The following is a 16241-nucleotide window of genomic DNA, read 5'->3' on the forward strand; positions in this document are numbered from 1 at the left end:
CCTGCCATATACGTATTGCTTAAAACGCTCCACCGCAAACACAATCGCCAACATCTCTTTCTCTATTTGTGCATACCTACCTACCTACCTGTGACGTACCTTGTCTGCGTGTCGGTGAGCGTGAGCGACGCGAACTCCACCGGGCGGCCATCCTGCAACAGCACGGCGCCCAGCGCGTGCGCGCTCGCGTCCACCGACACCAGCACCGGGGTGTCCGGGGAGTACAGCGTGAGGACGGGCGCTGATGATATCTTCATTTTTAAGTTATCAACAGCTTTGGAATGGTGACTGGCCCAAACCCATTCTGAATCTTTTTTTAATAAAGATCTCAGAACATTTACACATTCAGAATAGTTTTGTATAAACTTCGACAGGTAATTTACCATGCCCAGAAACCTTTCCAAACTTTTTCTATCGGTAGGATAAGGCATATGCATAATGGCCTTCACTTTTGTATCATCAGGTCTCATTCCGTTTTCATCAAATCTATGACCTAAATATGTTATCTCACGCACGCCAAACTTACATTTGTCTCGGTTAAATTTAATACCTATATCTTTTGATCGCTGTAACAGGCATTCCAGCCTGTAATCGTGTTCCTCTTTAGTTCGACCCCATACTATGACGTCATCAATAAAGGATTCAGTGCCGTCCAAGTCCTCCAAGTATTGCCTTAATTTCGCATGGAAAACTTCAGGCGCGCAGTTAATACCATAAGGTAAGCGTAGAAATTGATACCGGCCGAACGGTGTACTGAACGTACACAGGTCTGCGCTGACGTCATCAATTTGCACCATCCAAAATCCACAACGCGCGTCTAACACGCTAAAAAAACGAGCCCCACGCAGTTTAACCGCCAGTTCTGTCACTGTAGGAAGTGTGTACTGAGCACGCCGCACTGCCCGGTTCAATGGTCGAGGATCTAAACAAACACGAATGCTGCCGTCCTTTTTAGCCACTAAAACAATCGCATTGACCCAGTCGGTTGGATGTGAAACTTTTCTTATAACACCTAATTTTTCCATTCTTTGCAACTCTTTTAGCAACTTATCCTTCAATCCTATTGGTATTTTCCTAGTCGCGCAAACCACAGGTTGCACATCTTTATTTATTACAATGCTATATTTTCCCGGTAATTTTCCTAACCCTTGAAATAGTTCCGAATATTTTTCAATATCTATAGCATTCACTTTCTGTATCAAGCTTAATGCTACACAACCCTCTAATCCAAGCACATTTTGACAATCAAAATCGGCAACAACAAACGGCAGTTCGTATGTTTTATTGTTATACTTAAACGAAATATTATTTAAGCCGAGAATAGGTAATCGGTTTCCCGTAAATGACAAAACACTTTTTGCAAACGGTAGAAGGTCATCCAGCAATAAACCCAATCTAACATATTCGTTTTTCGAAATTACATTCAACATGGAACCTGTATCAATTTTTAACAATAATTGCTTACCGTTACATTCCATACTTTCCATCCATTCCTTAGAAAAGTTAGACGAATCGTTATCATCCTTAATAGTGTCCACAAAAAATAGCTCTTCATTCGAATCACTGGCCGCACCTTGCACATTTAGATTGTACACTTTTTCGCGTAACACTTTCTTTTGCTTACACACACGCGCAAAATGACCTTTCTTATCGCACACAAAGCATAGCGCATCACGGGCTGGACATCTCTCGTCGTCGATGCAGCGCATGCCGCCGCACGACGTGCAGGGTGGGCAGGGCCGGCGCGCGCCCCCGGACGCGGGCGCAGGCCGCGCGCCGCCGCCGCCGCCACGTCGGCCGCCCCGCCAGCCGCCCGGGCCTCCGCGCGCAATCCAGCCGCCGCGCGCTCCGCTTCGGCCTTCCTGCCCCCATACTGCATCGACCTTCAATTCTCCTGTTGCTCCCTCGATACAACGACTTTCTTCTTTAGATATTTCTGCCGCCTGACAGATTTGTACCGCTTTTGCCAACGTTAAACTGTCGGTACGAAGTAACCGATCCCTAACGGTGTTATCGAGTATTCCGCATACTATTCTGTCTCGAATCAAACCTTCGGTTAAAACGCTGAACTCGCATGTTTGACTAAGTAATTTTAAGTCAGTCACATACTTGTCAATATTTTCACCTGGTTCTTGATTACGTGTAAAAAATCGAAACCTCGACACGGTAACGTTAGGTTTAGTTCCAAAATGCAAGTCGAACTTTTTTAACACGCAATTTATGTCGTCTTCTGATTCTCCTTCGCCGAAAGTGAAAGTCGTATACACCTCGTAACCCGCCGATCCTATGAGGTTGACCAATAAGCTAGACTGAACTTCTTTAGATTCACCGCTCACTCCAGAAGCTTTAAGAAATACATTAAATAATTTCCGCCATTGCCGCCATGCCTCGGCCCGCGCTGCCGGGCCGCCTTCGAGCACTAGCTCCGCTGGAGGACGCGCGTGTTCCATTTTCCACACGATTACGACGCGAACAAAACACAAATAAACTTTTTCGCACGAAATTATAATGCACTTTCACCGAAATGTATTTTTAATCACGACCGCTGTCACCATGTAGTAAAACACGCGTAGGTTGGTTCAACACTGATTTATTTCATCTAAGCAGGTAACTATACATCAGGTTATTTAATTCTACCCACCACCATAATAATATTACACTACACAACTCATAGTAAATTGTCTTCAGTTTTTAAGTGCTTTTTAATTTATTTTGCAACCACTGATTAGCTTAAAACGATTCGGAAGAGAAGAAAGCAGAGGGATAACTGTTTATTTTATCTTTAGATGTATTTTCAGAATGTGGTTTAGATCGACAATATGTAGTGATATGTTGGCTGATGAAAGACTGATTGTGGTATACAATACCTAATTAATTATACAATAATATGTAACAAGTGTAATCTGTATAATTAAAGTGCCAATTTATTAATTATATGTAAGGGTCGTACGCTTCTGTAAAAAAACCGGACAAATCAAATCTTCTGGTTAGGTAAGCGGACCCTGTGAAAAAGGGGGGCTATACGCTAAAACTCGAGCGGTTCAGACTACAGACCAAGTTATGCCAGATAATTCTACAAATCAGAATCATGATTCAACGTAATTGTTAATTACCATGTAAAAAAAAACTTGTTGAAGGTCAATTTAACATTTTTGAATCTACGTTATTCCCGAGTGCTATTCTATTAGTTAGAGCTTGTCCAGAAAGGGCGAATTCGCCGCGATTCTCTCGCGCGTTTTACGCGCGACTGTTGCGTCCACAAGGTACGTGCCAACGCGCGAGCATTTGTCTAAATTTTGGCGCTCCATTGCCCTCGATACGTGCACTCGCTCTAAAGTTCGCGCGTTAACTGGACGCAACAAGGCGTCCCTAGTATCTCAACTCGCGCGACGTACGCGCGAATCAAGCGCGAGTCGAGAGTCTGGCGTAGTGCACGCGATTTACGCGCGTATTTTGAATTCGCGCGATGCTTGTGGACGCGATGTATTGCTGTCTAGTATCTCACTAACGCGCGAATCATTTCGCGCGAATGGTTTCGCGGCGAATTCGCCCTTTGTGGACAAGCTCTAAGACTTTCAAAATCGGTTCAGTAGTTTAAAAGATAACTTCCTACAAACTAACGTTACATTTATTTAAACTGTGTATAATAGGTGTTTACTATGAGAAAGCTTGAAACAAAGGTGTCATGACGTCAAAAAAGAAAGTAATGACATTAAATTGACAACTTTAAACATTAAAAAAATGTTGTGTGTAACTACCCTCAGTTCATTATTTTCTTTTTTGACGTCATAGCACCTTGTTTGTCTCTCTCAAATAGCGTGTTTAAAGCGATACGTAACGCTCAACATGTACGGCAACGTTGCACAACAGCGCGCAACGTTGCCAGCTGAAGCGCAGTTGAAGAGCAGTCACGAAGTTGTTAGTTGAGCATCTATAATAATTATTATTGTTCTCGAATGGAGACGCTACGCGCAACACTAATTCCTCTGGTGACATGTTGATGACTAACGGACGGATGCGTAGACAACGTTTAACAAAAGTTCCGCGCTAATTTTCAACATGTTGTGCAAAATGTCACGCATCAAATGTTGCCAGTGGAAACGCAGCTTTAATCGGGTGAATATCAAAATGTCAAGTTTAGTGGCGAACTTTCAATTACTTTTCGTGAAAAATTGGGTTCCGACATCCTTTCGGATCCTTTTTCATGTCGGAACCCAATTTTTCACGAAAAAACAATGCATGCTACGCCAATAATAAAGTAACTAAATAAAGTGAAACAACAAAAATAAATTAGTAATTATTTTATTAGTGCAATAAGGCATACATCACAAGTCTAGATGTCTAGACTCCCCTCTGCTCCGCCATTGTAAAATGAGCCTTTTCTAGTTACTGGGCCTTTTTGAACCCTGATTTGACTATAATTCACTTTCTGGGGTTTAACCCTACAACGGCGAAGCGACACTTCCAAATGCATAGCGAAATTAACAACTTAATAATAATATACTGAATTAAAATACAAATCTAGTTTACATAACAATTTGTGAGTGTAGCGTTGGTTTCAAATAAATATTGTCCATAGATATTTTTTTTTGTCCACCAACCCGCAGTGGAGCAGCTTCGTGGAGCAGGGATATTGATGGAGTGATCAGATGCTGATATTGCAGCGTTACCGTATTGTCGACCTTCAAAACCATTTATTCTATCGATAGCTCATTTACATTAATACTATCGATAGTACTGGCGACTATAATCCTGCCAGATTAAGTTGGTGGCACACCAAATCACTTCTACTTGTAATATTTGTGTGTCGCGTTAAAGACGAAAGAATGAAGTTACACGGCGGCTGAAACAGCCATACTAAAGCAATTCATTAAAAATAAATATCGCTATTTGACATTTGTGGACATTGCGCACTTTATATGCGCAAATGTTTGCTTTGATGACTTCGGAACCCTAAGTTATAAAAACTCTTTTTGCGTAGAGAATTTGATATATTTTCAGGATTTAAATTAATTATCTTTAATACAAAGTTAATCTAGCTGAGACTATTTAGCGTTATCTCGTGAAGCCATCTCCTCATTCGATGGAGTCCGCGGGCGAGCGCACGTCGTCTATCTTCAGGATCATCTTGACCAGCTGGGTGGCGAGCGCAATCTGCTGTTTCTTCGAGTGGAGGGACTCTATCACGTTCTGGGCTTTCATGTCGTTTGAACCTGCGAATGGTGATGGAATTATTAGTTGATGCTTGAGGATGACAGTGTAGCAGAGTACAAACTCTGCACATACCGGCCTTTCGTTTTGACCGTCAATCATTTTAAATTACGAAATTCTCATTCCATTCTGCATTTCCTTTCATTTTTACACTGACTCATTGCATCCCCGACCTTCATAAGAACAACATAAATATACTGTTTAAGCTCTGGCCATGCCCTCTAATTCTGGATTTGTTTGTGAAGTGTTATTATATATATACATTCCTGCTGAAGTTAATATGTTATTTTGTCATCGTTATCACCAATCATTCCTCTACTCTGCCGGCACGTCGGGATACCACCATTAGTCACTTAAGTGTTGGTCATTGGTTGGTGGTCCAGGCCAGAATGTTGAAGGGATGGATCAGATAGGTATGTATAGAATTATGTTGTTACCTATATTGCTTTTCTTTATTTTGATCAGAATAATAGTGGTTTATCACAAGGGGCATCATTTATATCCAAAAAAATTAAATAAAAGATGCATCGATGATGCATTGTGTCAGTTATCCATGAAATTAGAAAGTTAAACGAAGCCAACTCTGTAGAGCGCCATCTATATTTTTTTGCGGGAACATAGCCTGGAATGTCCCTCATAGCTTTATTGTGGTCTTTTTAAACCCTCTGCTACCGTATACTTTTCGTCAACTTCCCTTTCTCGGGTCCGTGTTCTTCACAAACCATCGAGTATGCGTGAATGGCAGATGAATTCCATGTTCAAATAACCATGTAGTTAATTATTTATGTGGTACCTTTAGACATGCAGTCGATGCCGAGGTTGGGGTTGTTCTCAGCCACTTGCCGCGCCTTGATCTCCGACAACGCGTCGATTGGGGACAGACCGCTGTGGACAGAGATGTTACTGTTTGTATACTCGTTGCTGTGCTATTGCTGGGGGTGTGGCGAGGCGGTGAGTCGCGGCTCAACTCTCCCGTATTTAATTTAATTTCCTTGATTTCCTTGATCTACTAACCTAGTATATAAGTTTTGTTATTAACAAATTATGAGTCCTAGTAACTTGAATAAAGAATTTAATATACTCTACACAGAAGCACACTCCGGACATTTTATATAAAACACCTCGTTTCACACACGCGCTTCTGTGTGTGTGACGTCTGACACCATACGATTGAAGACTAATGTAAGAGCGAAGGTGAGCCTAGCTTAGCCGCTGGTGGGGGGCGAAGAGTTTCCGTTCTATACGTAGTATTATTCCTTATTCTATGATAGAGGTTAAATTTGCTAAAGGAAGATAAGGTTATTAGATAATCCTTACATCTCTGGGGTATCATCATCACCAGCCCATTAACGTCCCCACTGCTGGGGCACGGGCCTTCCCTATGGATGGATAGGGAGATCGGGCCTTAAACCACCACGCGGGCCCGGTGCGGATTGGTGGTTATTAACGACTGCTAATGCAGCCGGGACCAACGGCTTAACGTGCCTTCCGAAGCACGGAGGAGCTCGAGATGATTTTTTTTTTTTTGTGGTCATCCATCCTATGACCGGCCTTTGCGAAAGTTGCTTAACTTCAACAATCGCAGACCGAGCGCGTTAACCGCTGCGCCACCGAGCTCCTCGAGCTCTGGGGTATATTGGTTCATAATCGTACTACAACTTTAAAGAACTTCTAAGAGCTGTGTGCCGAAGTTTTTCTTACAACTATTTTTCCTTGAATGTACAGGTTGAGACTCTGCAGTAGTTTTAGGCGGATGAGACGTTCGACAAAGAAACATATTTATATAAAAAACCACGATTCAAAGTGAATGACCCGATGTGAAGTCAAAGATCTCGTCGACACCTGGGCTAATGACCTCGGTCATTGACCTTTTATTACAGCATAGAATATACAATTACATTACGTGTAGATGGGACACTCCGCCCGCACCAATACGAGCTCGAAGCGAGCTGGATTTACCTCACACCCTCGATGGGGGCTACTTTGGTGCACTGTTGTTAAAGAGTAAGGGAGCGCGCGAGGACTGTCTGTCTCGCTCACACACACAAGAACGATATTTTTCTATGGAGTGTCTGGGCTGTGATGATATTGTATGCAGTGTTATGCCATCAGTGATGTGTCATGTCACACCCCGGACACTTCATACAAACAACCTCGTTTTACACAGACACCATGACGTTATCGTACACGAGCAACTGTGTGTGTGACGTCTGACGCCATGTGATTAACTCAAAACTATGTTCGAGGGGGGGAACCTAGCTCAGATGCTGGAGGGGAGCGGAGATTTGCCGTTTAATACGTCCTTAGTCTATGGTCAGGTACCTGTTCTCAGCGAGCGCGAGCGGCACGGCGTCGAGCGCGTCGGCGAAGGCGCGGTAGGCGTACTGGTCCAGCGACGCCACGCGCGTGGCCGCCGCCGACACGGCCAGCGAGCACGACGTCTCCGCCGCGCCGCCGCCGTACACCACGCGCGCGTCCTGGGGGGAAGAGTCAGTCAAAACAACGACAATTCTAAAGGACAATGTTAAAAAAACTAATCTAATGTAAATCTAAAATAGTGCCAAATAATAAGTCATAATGTGTGTGTGTGTGTGCTGAGTCATGTCAGGGGTCTTTGGCGGCTCAATAGTAACCCTGACACCAGTGTTGATGTAACATTGATTGAATCCATGGGGTTTGGATCTCATAACTGCCGTGATCGACAATGTCTTGGGTATAGTGTATTGTGGCGGACCCAACTACTTGGCCAGCTAGTTCCGCCCACATGCAACAGAAGGCGCTACATTCAATAATGCAATCTTGAAGCAGTGACGTGAAACGCGCTATCGAAGTTTACACAGCGAGACGCATATATACAACTACCAACACCGTTGGATCAACTTGTGGCTAGCGGGGTACTATGCTCAGTTCGGTACCCCGAAAACATCCTTTGGCGATAGCACACCCTCGCCGCCAAAGTATGGTTTGAATAATTTGAATTTCATTATGTACAGTCATGAGCAATATAATGTACCCACTTTAGGACTCTGTCACACTAACATATTTGACATTTAGTGAGACTTACAGTTCAATTTGTCAAAAAAGTTAATGTGACATGGTACCAAAGTGTATAGGTACATATTAATGCTCGTGACCGTATGTGTATGTATTAAATAGACGCGTCACCTGCACTAAGCTGCGCACGATGCAGAGCGCGTCGTGCACGGACCGCTTGGCCTCGTCCACGATCATGCGGTTGCCGCCGCGCATCAGCAGCGTCACGGCGCGCGAGTTGGAGCACTGCTCGATCACCAGCATCTCCTCTTTGGACGTGCCGAATGCTGTGGAGGGAAGATTGTTAATTAGTTTATTCTTCCTCTTCTATCGTGTGGACTGTGAGATGAATTACCAACCCCATCAACCCTGGAGTCAGGGTTGTTACTGAGCCGCCATAGGCTTGACATGACTCATGTGACGACTACGTACTTACACCAGTAAGTAATAACCGGGACCAACGACTTGTCGTGCCTTCCGATGCACGGAGTTTATTTATTAACCGCAATAAAATATAAACAAATACAATAAAATACACTTCTAATATGCCTGGCAATAAGCTATTTGACAACCTGGTCAAATGAGATATTTCGTCAAATGAAAGGCGATTTAAACTATTACAAAATATCAGCGATGTTATCACTCACTGAGCTCCCTGACGAGGCCGCAGCGTCCGAGCTTGTCCGGGGTGAGTTCCTCGAAGCGCGGCACGATCCTGCCCCCGGTAGCGATGGCGATAAGCTCCATCTCCGGGCCACCCACCCAGCGGACGGCGGGCAGCTTCTCAGCCAGCAGCAGGTGGTTGGCCTCGTCGTCGAAGCCCCACTGGCAGATGCAAAGATTCGCGCCGGCGTCCTAGACGAAAAATACATTGGTTACAAAAAGTGCACTTGGGTAATTTCTTAGGCCAAAAAAAAAAAACGTAAATTAAATAATAGGTGGGTAGTATACTAAAAGATAAATTATGAAACTGATCACTAAATAAAGACATCTAAAACTAACGAAAAACATTTTTCTATTTAACTTATTTATGAATTTTAATCAAGACGTCCGACGTTTTATTACGTTTTTCTATGACGTCACAGTGTGCTTTTTCATACAAATTCCATAGTAATTTCGTGTTTCGACGTTTAGTAAAAAGTAACTGATTTGACTAGTTGGAACCCAATAGGGTAGTTTCTTAGGTCAAAGATAAATTATGAAATGTAAAAATAAAAAGACAGATCTAAAAATAAAATTTAAATATTATTAATTATTTGTGGTGTGAGTTAAGTCTTAGCATTTTGCTTTCAAATTGATTAAATGTATCGCTGCCAGTTTCCCAGTTGGGATATACTCATGAGCTTATTTTATGTGGCGGTACAGCGCGGGAGAATCAACTTGCTGAAGGACACACCATTGACTCGGGCTCTCAGAACTATTAACGTTGTCGGCGCTGCAGTAGCTCCGGCGTGGGGTTATTGTTTGTTGTGTTGTAGATGTTTAGCAGATAGGATTGCTTCAATGAAACCTTCGTCTTGAGGGGGATTGTTTATTGTCTTGATAATGGTTACATTTTTGTGTTGTAAGTGCGCGTACGCGATAGTTACATTGTCCTTACGTGCGTGACGCGGAGATAGATCGTAGAGTAGAGAGTGAATTGAAAGAAGACCGGGACCGGGACCGGAACGTCATCGGGGTTGCCGTTTTTCAATATTATGGTGCGTTCACGTTGGCGTGAACAAACGTAATTAATAATGAAGTGGACATATTTCTCTGTGCTCCGAGTGAATTCATAAAGGTTTTTTTGTTTATTGTTAGTTATAGGATCATTGTTTATTATTAGTTACAGGATCTCGGAGGAGCTCGGAGCTCGGTGGCGCAGCGGTAAACGCGCTCGGTCTGCGATTGTTGAAGTTCAGCAACTTTCGCAAAGACTGGTCATAGGATGGGTGACCACAAAAAAAAAAGAGTTCATCTCGAGCTTCTCCGTGCTTCGGAAGGCACGTTAAGCCGTTGGTCCCGGCTGCATTAGCAGTCGTTAATAACCATCAATCCGCACTAGGCCCGCGTGATGGTTTAAGGCCCGAGCTTCCTATCCATCCGGAAGGCCCATGCCCCAGCAGTGGGGACGTTAATGGGCTGATGATGATAACTATAGGATGTAGATATTGTACTGTACTAGTTATGTTCTTCACTATAGCATTGGGGAACACCTGTAATGATAGTGTATAAGTGTGTTATAAATAAATAAATGTGACCTCACCTTGACTTGTTTGACCATCTCGAGGAACTTGTCGTGTTCGTATTGTCGCAGCTCGCGGTACTCCTCGGCCGAGCCCACCTGCAGCTTATGCTTCGTCTTCGGCTTGGGCGGCTCGAACGGGCAGGTTAGGATGGCTAGCTTCACATCCTGTTAAAGGAAACGTGTATCAAATAATTACAGTACAGGCAAACTGTACCTTCACACATACAGGCTGTTACGCTGTTAGTGACGCCGTATCGAATTCCGAGGGGGATGATTCAAATTCAAAATATTTAATTCGGAAACTAGTCCATATTGGTGCTAATCCCTGTAAACACCATTTAATTTTACTTTAAGTTATATCTGTCATTTTCTTATACGCCGAAAAGATAACGGGTAATCGACAAGCATAAAATTTATGGAACACACGTCAATTTTAAGCACAAATCTAAAACAACCGTCTAAAAATTTTACATTGGCCAATGACCCGACGGAGTTAAGTAGACAGCATGTTAAACGGATTGCATACCAGTGAGATACCTTTTTAATTCGCCCGGGTTATTCATTCATTTACTCTTCCTAAAATTAAGAGCTGTCAATCGTCCGTCCCTTTCCTTTTCGGTGGATAAGAAAATGACAGGTACAACATAAAGTAAAATTAGGTGTCTGCAGGAATCAGGGCCTTTATGTTAGTAACAGATACTTTTCTATACTTTTGCGAGTCTTACAAAGAATCACTCAGTGAGACTGGCCCTGATTTGGTCAAGATATTACTGGCTGATCATCTGTTTGTCCGAAAGAGATGATCCGTTTGGAAAGGCACTTTAAGCCGTTGGTCCCGGTTACTACTTCCAGATTTAAGTATGTAGTCATTACATGAGTCACGTCGGGGGTGTTTGGCGGCTCAGTAATAACCCTGACTGTAGTTGTAACTTATAAGGTTGGTAATCCACCTCACAAGTTCACAATTCACACGACAGAGGAAGACACGATAGAAGGCCTCGTGAGACGTACCTTGAGGACTTTAGGCATCTGCGGGTGCGACATGGTCTTGTCGATGACAACGCCGCGGACGAGCATCGAGTCCTCCATGCGGCCGCCCACCTTCCCTTCAACCTTGATCAGCTCAAAGTTCACGTCGCGCTTCTCCAAGTCTGCCACTGAAAGCACCGCCTGAGGAGTAACAAGGAAATATTATAACAGTTTTTTTTTTATCAAATGGGTTTGCTCTTGATGCTATTCTGCCTCTTAAGAGGTTAATTAAGTGTCGACAGTTTTACGAGGTTACCCAGAAAGTGCCTATTTAGTCTTGCCTTGATTCAAAAATGAAAATAGTTTATTTGTTTCTGTTCTAGATTAGCAAGGCATAGGACCATGTGGAAGAACCTGGAGGAGGCTTTTACTGCACAGGTGGTCCTCACTAACAATACTAACACAGAACTAAAAAAATAACAATATTTAATTATTCTAAATTCCATGTATGATCTATTTATTTTGTAAGACATTCCAACACAATGTATATTGTTTACTAATAAGGTCTGGTAATAAGGTCAATTTTTCTAATCTTCGTCGCCAATAATGTTGTCTATGGTGTGCATACGCCCATACAAATAACGATCACAGTTTAGTAATAATAAGGTCGATTTGTGTTTTAATCCTAAATAATGATTGACGAATGTTGGATAAATGTAATATCGTTCTAAGACATCTGCAAAAGTTACTCACATCAACAGCAATCTCAGCCATCAACCGGTGACACTTCACCACAACCTTGCTGCCTAGCGTCGTCATGGCAACCTTGATCAGGTGCTCCCTAGTATCCTTGTTGACAGGGAACGCCTCGCTGATGGAGTCGAGGTGGGCCAGAGCGGTGGCTGCGGCGAGCTCGAAGCCGTCTGCTATGCGGATGGGGTGGATGCCCTTGTCGAGGAGGTTGGACGCTTGCTCGAGCAGAGCACCTAAGTGGGAGATGTTGGGATTACATATTTTAGTGTCATTAACAAGGCAACATGGCCAGCATAATGATAGATCTTCACAGCAACCAATAGCATAAAATGAAATGTATAATGAGCACTATTGGACAGACACTTCTGTAAAAAACCAGACCTGTCAAATCTTCAGGTTAGGTAAGCAGACCCTAAGCAAATTATAAATGTGAAAGTTTGTGACTATGGATGTTTGTGACTCTTTCACGCAAAAACTTGTGGAGTTTAATGAAACTTTACAATAATGTAGCTTATGCGTCAGAATAACACACAGGCTTTAACAGTTTTAAGTTATAGATAAGGAACTGTTTATAAAGCTGTACAAAACCTATATTCGTCCACTATTGGAATACGCATTTCAAATATGGTGTCCGTACTTTAAAAAGGACATAATTACACTTGAAAAGGTTCAGAGACGAGCAACTAAGATGGTCAGTTCACTGCGTGACAAAACTTACGAAGAAAGACTCTCACTTCTAAACCTTACTACACTTGAGCAACGCAGAAAGCGAGGCGATCTTATAGAGACATATAAAATATTACATGACCATTACGATGTGCAACAATTAAAGGATATCTTTAAACTCAGCAAAAATGTGAATCTGAGAGGACATTCATTAAAGCTGTACAAGCCTTTGTGTGCTAGTAACCCAAAACATAATTTCCTGCCAAATCGCGTTGTGGACTCTTGGAATAAGCTCCCAGAATCAATAGTTAGTGCACCATCAGTGAACTCCTTTAAACACAGACTAGACATTTACAATAGAAAATAACAATCTTAAAAACAAGTGCAGTGAAGTACACGCATCAGCTCTGAGCTGCTAGTGTACATAAACAAATATAATAATAATAATAATAATAATTAAAAAAAAAAAACGGAATTTCTTACCGCGGAAACTGAAAACCACGCGGACGAAGTCCAGGGCGGCTGCTAGTAGATAAATACAACTCATATTAACCTGCTAAAACCACGACGCCGGTAGTCCCATCACCAATCTCATCGTCTTGACTCTGAGCTAACTGCACCATCAGCTTGCCGATCTGATGTTCCACGTCCATCAGCTTCAGGATGGTAGCTCCGTCGTTGGTGACAGTCACCTCGCCATCCGACGACACCATCATCTTGTCCAGGCCACGGGGGCCGAGGGACGTACGGAGGATGCCCGAGATCTGGCGGGCTGCCGAGATGTGCGACTGAAATGGGGATGAAGTATGTGTTTAGCGGGGAAGATTAAAGTTGGGGGGGAGTTGATTTTGGAGCTAATCAGACACAGCCAAGGGGGATTTCATGGTAAAATCAAAACACTATGTGAATTTTTTTAATCATCACATTGAGAGATCACATAGAGATCACAAATTCGAGATCCCACGGTAATAGAAATATAAATCCCGCGAGATCCCGAAATTTTCGGGAACTTGACTAGTTCTTAAAAAAATGTAAAGTTACGATGGCTCAAAACTATGAAAACTGCTTGTTTGATAGTGAGGTTAATTAAATAAAAATATTTTTTCAAAGAAAACAAAATCTTTATTCTTCAATATTATTAACTAAATAATTATGTTTTCTTTGTCGTCACCTTTTTTCAAAAGGCGAAGAGAGAGGCCAATCAAAAGATGGGAGGACGACCTACCTAAGGGGTGGAGACGATACACACAAAGTAGAGCAGATTGGCGCATGATGGAGGAGGCCTATGTCTCAGGACAGCCCAATTAGAATAAGTACTACATATAATAAACCTATGTAAAGTAGAACTGTACATCGGTGAATAAAGGCTATTTTTTTTTTTTAATTATGTTTTCTTTGGAAATCAGCATAATCTAAACTAAACAAAAAGTATAACTCAAGGAGATTCGCCCAACCCCGTCAATCTCGAATGGGATCTCGTCATGTTATGCTTTAGGATTGATCCCGAAAAATTAGAAGAGATCTCACGAGATCTGGATCCACACGTTCCCCAAACACACGATAGATGGCGTTGTTTACTTTTAACTTTTTGGGATACATAATTACTCAAAAATGTAATGTAAAGGCAGAAGCATATTATAAAACTAATTGTTGCTTCATATTTGGATCACATTATGTATAGAATGATGTTGCAACCTATATTGCTTCTCTTTATTTTCATCAGAATTATAGGTAATGGGTGGAAGTTGTAATTGTACCCTGGTGTAATAAAAAGGACCATCATTTATACCCAAAAACAAATAAGATGCATATGTCTGTCATCCATGAAATTAGAAGTTTAAACAAAGGAAAAATTTAACAACGCCTTCTAGGTATCTTGTTTTTGGGGAATGCCGATTGGAAAGTCGCTCATTGAGATGTTGGTGAGAGTTGATTGTTATGATCAGATTGTGTACGTTTAAATCGTGTAAATTTTAGTCTATAGCTAGCTACCCACTAGTAGACAAAGGCTATCTCTTAGTGTTAAGCAATATTTTTTTATACAAAGAAAAGCTAATATTCTGCAAAAATCAATTAAATTACACATAGTTTAGTGTTAATTCAAGATTGAATTATAAATACGTAATGCCGAATTGACTGCAGCTTAGCAAATGCCATAGCCTAGCTGTAGTAAGACTATGGCACTGATTTTCAGCTGCAACTGATTTATTAACATTTATAAACATCCAAGCATACTGTACTAGTCAGTTTAAATTTAAAATACGTAGGTCTTTGAGGAGTAACGAGTAGGTACTGGAACTAAAAATAGTTAAAAATGTTAACCTATCCCATTCTTCCAGAGAAGCAAAAAATATCAAAAATGATACGACGATGAATACTACTCGTTTTAATATATATTTTTTAGACAATAAAGAACAAGCAAAGGGATTTTTTCTATAAAATAACTGTAAAAACCTCATCTCAGTATATCGAACAAGGAATCATGTGACTCATCCAAAACACCTGATTTATAAATGCTAAAAATCTAAGTTATTTGACTTAAATAATGATTTCTAAAGTTGAGAATTACTTTGTTAAGGTCGAAATACGAAATAAAGAACATTTTCATTGAAGAAAATACTTAGTTTTGTTAAATTTCTCGACTGTTCCGAACTAATAATTAGCTTAGGTTATAATTTCATGAAATAATGTTTTTTAAGTACTATTTATCTAGCAGGGTATATAATTGCTTATTTCTTATCGGTTTCGAGTATATAAAGTGATCTAAAACAATAATAAAAAGGAAATATTACCTTCAAGGCATCGATACCGGTAAGCCTTTTCTGCCTGTCCTGGTCACGTAAAATAATAAATGGGCGTCCATATTCGTCGAACGCAACGGCTCCTGGGAAAAGAGCCATATTTCACACAAATATCACTGCACAAATTGAAGATGCAAATGGATTTCCGTTTTATTTACATCCGAACGAAAAGTTCGAAAACAAATGAAATGAACGAATGGATGAGAATGAATGAGGAACTAATTTAGATGAATGAACGAAATTATTCGTAACCATAGACGATGTAGATGAATGAATGTATGAAACTTTAGTGCTTGCAGTATGATTCAAAACAATGAGTTGACTCATTAATCGGATGAAATTAAAAATCGATTCTTTGCATGCCTGAACCAATCTAATTTTCACAAGGGATTGTGAAAAATGCAATATTGAACATAACAGAATGATTATCCTACAACTTGCTAGTTCTTTACTTGGTGTGGTCGGTCATCGCATAAGAATTCCTGGCAAATCTTGCTACTGAATATCTAATGTCCTGTAAGTTTTGTTTAGCTCATTTTTGTTTATAATCATTTAATAAAAAGAACAAAGGCACAACGAGG

The 16241-nt window shown here is 41.4% G+C and overlaps 1 protein-coding gene across 1 annotated transcript; it reads right to left on the reverse strand.

Moving 5' to 3' along the window:
- Positions 1-4286: 4286 nt before the first annotated feature.
- On the reverse strand, positions 4287-15866 carry LOC126378405 (T-complex protein 1 subunit epsilon). Its single transcript, XM_050026743.1, has 10 exons — positions 15652-15866; positions 13413-13647; positions 12194-12426; positions 11483-11641; positions 10490-10636; positions 8892-9099; positions 8377-8531; positions 7534-7688; positions 6005-6096; positions 4287-5213 (listed from the first exon to the last, which is right to left on the reverse strand). Exons 1-10 carry the CDS (start codon positions 15757-15759, stop codon positions 5077-5079), a joined length of 1629 nt encoding a protein of 542 aa, XP_049882700.1. The 5' UTR covers positions 15760-15866; the 3' UTR covers positions 4287-5076.
- Positions 15867-16241: the final 375 nt, after the last annotated feature.

The sequence above is a fragment of the Pectinophora gossypiella genome, chromosome 26 (assembly GCF_024362695.1).
Source record: "Pectinophora gossypiella chromosome 26, ilPecGoss1.1, whole genome shotgun sequence".
NCBI classification, from domain to species: domain Eukaryota; kingdom Metazoa; phylum Arthropoda; class Insecta; order Lepidoptera; family Gelechiidae; genus Pectinophora; species Pectinophora gossypiella.

Excerpts from the sequence above, each read along its gene's own strand:
- LOC126378405 (XM_050026743.1), bottom strand. The coding sequence starts at position 15,759 with ATGGCTCTTTTCCCAGGAGCCGTTGCGTTCGACGAATATGGACGCCCA. Across the intron at positions 7,689-8,376 it reads TCGTGCGCAGCTTAGTGCAG|GACGCGCGCGTGGTGTACGG; the intron begins GTGACGCGTCTA and ends TCTTCCCCCCAG. Across the intron at positions 5,214-6,004 it reads CATCGACTGCATGTCTAAAG|GTTCAAACGACATGAAAGCC; the intron begins GTACCACATAAA and ends CACCATTCGCAG.